General features: G+C 33.5%; 1 protein-coding gene across 1 annotated transcript; it reads right to left on the reverse strand.

The window, feature by feature from the left end:
* Positions 1 to 520: 520 nt before the first annotated feature.
* LOC117915446 (phosphoenolpyruvate carboxylase kinase 1-like) lies at positions 521 to 2,351 on the reverse strand. Its single transcript, XM_034831038.1, has 2 exons — positions 1,522 to 2,351; positions 521 to 964 (listed from the first exon to the last, which is right to left on the reverse strand). The coding sequence occupies exons 1-2, from the start codon at positions 2,300 to 2,302 to the stop codon at positions 909 to 911; spliced, it is 837 nt and encodes a 278-aa protein (XP_034686929.1). The 5' UTR covers positions 2,303 to 2,351; the 3' UTR covers positions 521 to 908.
* Positions 2,352 to 6,681: the final 4,330 nt, after the last annotated feature.

Below are 6,681 nucleotides of genomic sequence, written 5' to 3' on the forward strand. Positions count from 1 at the left end.
GTCCACACACGAAAGTTACATTCCGTATCCACATGGGTCCGGTCAACTTTATGTTTTTTTCATTCTGGGATTCCCACGACCCTCCGAAACGGTAATTTTACAGTCCCAACTCACAGTGCTCTTATCAATTATCATATCAAAGCAGGTAGGAATTAGGATATTGTTGCGTATTTCGCACTATTGCCTCACTGCCCCCCTGCCCACCTGCCCACCTGGCCCCCTCTCTCTCTCTCTCTCTAATCTTGACTCTTCAACCATGCTCTACACCATCCAACGGTGGTGCCGTACACTTTCACAGGACAACGCATCCCTAGATCCCTGGTTTTGAGGAAACTAAACGCAAAGCATATTCCAAATCTATCCCGTGGGCCCCAAGCTTCAAACATCTTTATTTCCACTGACCCAAATAATTAAAAAGCATCTGCTTCTGGAGTCACAAGATTGGTGGAGAAATCGCAATAATACGCACAGTAGCCAAATCCCACAATTAAACATTAAAAAAAAGAGAAAAGAAAAAAGATGAGCTCAAACCTCACAGCAAACGCAAAGCCTTCATGATTATCCGTCTCTATTACAGAATTTGTGTATTTATTTATTAACATTCGAAAGACGGTAAGCACAGAGAAAAGGAATAAAAAAAATAAAAAGAGAACCAGAGGGCACATCCAGCAGCTGCTTCAGTCTGTACTTATCACTACTTGCTATATTGTTATATACTCTATACACTCTTCTCAAAGGTTGGAAGAAAAATGAGGCCTCTGGAAACATCTCCAACCTTCTCGGTCATATGGGATCTACAGGGAAGGCATAGGGGTTCCGTACACGTGCAGTCACGTTGCCACACCAACCTCACATCCTTTACACGTACATACATAGGCTTTAGGCATGTAGAAAATTCTCTTCCCCTTTCAAGTTAGATCTGCCTCTGTTCTTGTCTCACCAACGCTTGTCATCCATGGATGTCCTGAAAAATCACCCCATTTACAACGCTTAGAATATAGAGGTTACGCCGGTAAGAAAAATCCATAAGCACAGCGTCGCTTTCAAGTTAAAATACCTCCTTTATATCCCAAAAAAAAAAAAAAAAAATCCTATCAAACCCGCTAAGTATAATAACGGCTAAACCGACTTCTATTTTTAGAGATTTTTAACATAATTCGTTCAAATTCCAGATTCTCGAATTAAAAAATGTAAATAAATAAAACAACCATTGGTTGGTTGCTGAGAAAACAGGGAAGAAAGTTGTGAATACTGCAGTTTTATGTTTTTTTTCTTTCTAGAAGAAAATTTAAATAACTCACCCAAACCGACCTCTCGCACTGCTAATTTCAATCTCTCAATTTTGGATTTTATCTCTAGTTTAAAATTTTGAATTAGTTTCAATTTCCACACCTTTTCTCAGAGACCGAACATTCACAACCAGGAATTTTAATTAAATGAGAATCTCAAGAAAATAGGGGACGAAATTGGTCATAATTAAAATCTGAAAATAACAAAATCCATCACCACAAGGAAGCTTACTTAGAACTTGTTCTGCCGTGAAACGCCTTGAAACGTCCTTACAGATCATCCTCCTCAAGAGATCCTTTGCTGCCGTTGATACCGAGTGAAAAATTCTCGCCGGGAACCGGAGATTCGCGCGAAGCACCGCCTCGAAAATCTCCATCGAAGACTCGCCGTAAAAAGGAGGGATACCGGCCAGCATTATGTACAAAATCACCCCCGCACTCCAAACATCAACCTTCTCACTGTACTCCCTTCCGGCGATTACCTCCGGCGCCACATAGTACGGCGTCCCGACGATTCCGCTCATCAACTCGCCCTCCCTAAAGCACTCGGCCGAGCCAAAATCCCCAAGTTTCAAACGATTCCACTCATCAAAAAAGATATTATCCGGCTTAATGTCCCGGTGAGCCACGCCTCGTCGGTGACAGTGAGCCACCGCTTCCATCAGCGGCTTCATCACAGCGGCCGCCTCTGCCTCGGAAAAGACTCGGTCGGCAATACGATCGAAGAGATCGGAGGAGCTACAGAGCTCGAGAATGATGTCGAGGTGAGTGTCATCTTCGTAGACGTCGAAGATCTGAACAACGTTAGAGTGACCGGAGACAAGTTGCATAATCTTAGCCTCCCCCTCGATGCATTGGCGGTCGATGGAGTCGTCGGCAAGGATGATTTTATCGATGGATTTGCAAGCGAAGGAGTCGCCGGACTCCACCGAGATGCACCGGAAAACAGTTCCGAATCGCCCCCGGCCGATCTCTTCGCACACCTGGTAGTCTCTCCTCAATGCTTCGCTCATTACTCTCTTGTTTTCCCTTGTTCCTTGTCTGGTGTATTGTTTTTAATCATCAAACGAAAGCTATGGGTTCTATTTAGAGCCCAATGTTGAGTGGAATATTCGGTTTATTGAGTTAACCAATGGTATGTTGACACCCGTTTCCCAAGTTACCAGTTTACCCTCCATCTCTTGGCTTTCTTGCCTTCGAAGCTATTGTTGGTCATTAAATTCCCGTACGAAAAATGATTGTCAGTACCAACGTAGCATTACACTTGGTAATTTGCCTTAATTTGCACACTTATTACCCGAATTGCCACTGCTTTGCTTCAAATCTCGATTAAAAGTATTTAAAAAAGGCCATCAATAAGATGTTATTACGAACTACCACATTAAACAATTAGTAAAATAAAAAATTAAACAGAAGAATATTTACTTTTATTTTATTGTTTCTAGAATATATTATTATACTAGCCTCAAGAAACATGCATGCCAAGTGCCTACAAACTATTTCGAGACCAAATTATTTGAATTGAAGGTGACATGTAGGTCCATGTCTGCGGGGATAAGTTTTTGGGTTTTTTTTTTTAATTATTTAAAAAATAAATTAAAAATACAGAATAATCCTTCCTTCTTCGAAAATAAAATAATTATCCTTTTTATGCAATTATGTTACAGTGTTACTGCCTACCGTGTGCTCCAAAAGCCAACTTCAAATACATGCTCCTACCAGGTGGGCCTCGCGATTCACAACCTCGCGATTCACAAATCAACCCAACATCATGCCCTATTGGTCCAGTGGAGTTGGTGCGGTGCATTCACGTCGGATTTTTCTCAATAGTACGGTAAATTAAAAAAGTTATGCTTAAATTACTGTAGTAGAAAAAGTTATTACAAATATACGGTAGTTTTTGCCACATAGGAGAGAGGATTTGCCACTTAGGAGAGAGGAGAGAGGAGAGAGGGTGAACGGATAATTTTTTTTTAAAACCAAAATATCTTTTCAAATTTCAAAAGTCAAAAGGAAAATCGTCTCTTCAAAAGACGAGTTCTATGAAAAAAAAATTTAGTATTTAAAAAAATTCCTCATTTACAAGGGAACTCGTCTCTTGAAGAGACGAGTTCCATGAAAAAAATATATATTTTTTTTAAAAAATTCCCAAATTATTATTTAAAAAAAAAAAAAAAAACAATTCCTCAAGGGAATCCCTTCAAGAGACGAGAAAATAAAAATATTTTAAAAAAAAAATTCTCAAATTAAAAAAAAAAAAAAAATTGAACTCGTCTCTTCAAGAGACGAGTTCCATAAATATATATATTTAAAAAAATTCCCAAAATATTATTTAAAAAAAAATTAAATATTTTTATTTTAAAAAATACACAAATTAAAAAAAAAAAAAAAAAAAAAAAAAAAAAAAAAAAACAATTCCTCAAGGGAACTCGTCTCTTCAAGAGACGAGTTCCCATGGGAAAAAAAAAATTATAAAAAATTCCCAAATTAAAAAAAAAAAAAAAAAAAAACAATTCCAGTTCCCATGGGAAAAAAAAATTTTAAATATTTTTTTAAAAAAAAACCTAAATTAAAAAAATAAATAAATAAATAAAAACAAACAAACAATTCCTCAAGGGAACTCGTCTCTTCAAGAGACGAGTTCCCATGGGAGAAAAAATATTTTTTTTAAAAAAAAAAATATTTAAAAAAAAAAAAATTTAAAAAAGTTCCCAAATTAAAAAAAAAAAAAAAAATCCTCAAGGGAAGAGACGAGTTCCATGAAAAATAAAAAATATATTTTTTTAAAAAAAAAATTCCCAAATTATTATTTAAAAAAAAAAACAATTCCTCAAGGGAGAGACGAGTTCATATATATTTTTTAAAAAAGTTCCCAAATTAAAAAAAAAAAAAAAAACAATTCCTCAAGGGAACTCGTCTTCAAAAGACGAGTTCCCATGGAAAAATATATATATATATATATATATATATATATATATATTTTTTAAAAAAGTGCCCAATATATATATATTTTTAAAAAATTCCTAAATTATTATTTAAAAAAAAAACAATTCCTCAAAGAAACTCGTCTCTTCCATAAAAAAATATATTTATTTTTTTAAAAAATCCCAAATTATAAAAAAAAATATATTAAAAAAAAAATTCCTCAGTGTAACTCGTCTCTTGAAGAGACGAGTTCCCATAAAAAAATAAAAAAAAAATTCCTCAAGGGAACTCGTCTCTTCAAGAGACGAGGTCCCATGAAAAATATATATATATATATATATATATATTTTTTTTTTTTAAATTCCCAAATTATAAAAAAAAAATTCCCAAATTAAAAAAAAAAATCGTCAAGGGAACTCGTCTCTTCACATGAAAAAAAATTAATATATTTTTTTAAAAAAATCTCAAATATAAAAAAATTCCAAAAGGGAAATCGTCTCTTAAGAGACGAGTTCCCTTGAGGAATTTTTTTTTATGGGAACTCGTGTCTTAAAGAGACGAGTTACATTGAGAAATTTTTTTTTAATATATTTTTTTTATAATTTGTTATTTTTTAAAAAAAATAAATATATTTTTAATAATAATTTGGGAATTTTTTAAAAAAAAAATATATAATGGACCCTTGAGGATTTTTTTTTATTTTTTTTTAATTTGGGAATTAAAAAAAAAAATTTTTTTTTTTAAATATATTTTTTCTCCCATGACGAGTTCCCATGAGGAATTGTTTTTTTTTTTTTTTAATTTGGGTATTATTAAAAAAAAAACATTTAAAAAAAAAAAATTTCCCCATCTTGGAATTTTTTTTTTTTTTTTTAATTTGGGTATTATTAAAAAAAAAACATTTAAAAAAAAAAAAAATTTCCCCATGGGAACTCGTCCCTTCAAGAGACGAGTTCCCTTGGAATTGTTTTTTTTTTTTTTTTTTTTTTTTTTTTTTAAATTTGGGAATATTTAAAAAAAAAATTAAAATATTTTTTTTCCATGGGAACTCGTCTCTTGAAGAGACGAGTTCCCTTGAGGAATTGTTTTTTTTTTAAATAATAATTTGAGAATTTTTTTATTTTTTTATTTTTAATTTGATAATTTTTTAAAAAAAAATATTTTTATTTTCTCGTCTCTTGAAGAGATTCCCTTGAGAAATTGTTTTTTTTTTTTTAAATAATAATTTGGGAATTTTTTTAATATATATATATATATATTTTTCATGGAACTCGTCTCTTGAAGAGACGAGTTCCCTTGTAAATGGGGAATTTTTTTAAATACTAATTTTTCTTTCATGGAACTCGTCTTTTGAAGAGACGATTTCCCTTTTGACTTTTGAAATTTGAAAAGATGATTTTGGTTTTAAAAAAAAATTATCCGTTCACCCTCTCTCATCTCTCCTAAGTGGCAAATCCTCTCTCCTATGTGGCAAAAACTACCGTATATTTGTAATAACTTCTTCTACTACAGTAATTTAAGCATAACTTTTTTAATTTACCGTACTATTGAGAAAAATCCCATTCACGTCTGGGAAGGGTTCCTTTTTCCTAAATTTTAATCAAATTGGAAAGATTTAGGAAGAGGGCGTATAATTTATGTTGAAGGCGAAATTGAGAAGAAGTCTAACATTTCACATACGTGGTCTTTTTATGAACGACATTTCAAAATTAGTTGATAAGGAAAGAGGGATAAAACCAAGAATATCCCGCCAAGCGACAGACAAAATTTTGGAGAATTAATTCCAGCGAGAGAGGATGATGACATGAGGAAAAAGGTGGTTTAAGTGGAGGCGATTGATTAGGATTAGGAGCCAAGTGGCGTCCAGAATATGGGGCATTGCTTTGCCCATGGCTTTTGGATGAAGCAAAGGGTGATCCAAATCTTGGGATCCTTATTTTCTTGGATATGATCCGTAGTCCGGACACTGTGAGGTACGCTGCAAGGACCATCACGCAAAAGTAATGTTTTCAAAGCCAAAGTGTGTGGCCTTATGCTCCACCCCTTTCAATATTTATTCATACTCTCCACAAATATGAGGAATATCAACACACAGGTGGCCTGGGGATAACAAAAAGCTTGTTGGGTGGCTTCATAAAGATTTAACATGTGAAAATTTGGCAATAAATAATCATTGTCGCTTAGGCACATGAGAGAAAAAGGTAAGCATAGCATAGATTTTTAACATATACTTAGCTTTAACTTTTTGAAGTGCAAGACGGTGCTGTGTGAGATGCCTTAATTTTAATATCCTTGATATGCAATCAGGATATTATGAGGATATGAGGACACTTCTGAGTTCGAACTGAGTTATTTAAGTCGGGAAATGTAAAGTTGAGATGCATCAAATTTGCTTTATAAGTAAAGTAGACGTGGATGTTAATGAATTAGAATATGAGAAAAACCAAAAGCCCAGCCCACACAAACC

Source organism: Vitis riparia, chromosome 5 (assembly GCF_004353265.1).
Source record: "Vitis riparia cultivar Riparia Gloire de Montpellier isolate 1030 chromosome 5, EGFV_Vit.rip_1.0, whole genome shotgun sequence".
In the NCBI taxonomy this organism is placed as follows: domain Eukaryota; kingdom Viridiplantae; phylum Streptophyta; class Magnoliopsida; order Vitales; family Vitaceae; genus Vitis; species Vitis riparia.

Bases quoted from the DNA above. Each gene is read 5' to 3' on its own strand.
- LOC117915446 (XM_034831038.1), bottom strand. From the start codon at position 2,302: ATGAGCGAAGCATTGAGGAGAGACTACCAGGTGTGCGAAGAGATCGGC. The intron at 965-1,521 runs GTAAGCTTCCTT...GTGATTTTTCAG, and splicing joins CACGGCAGAACAAGTTCTAA to GACATCCATGGATGACAAGC.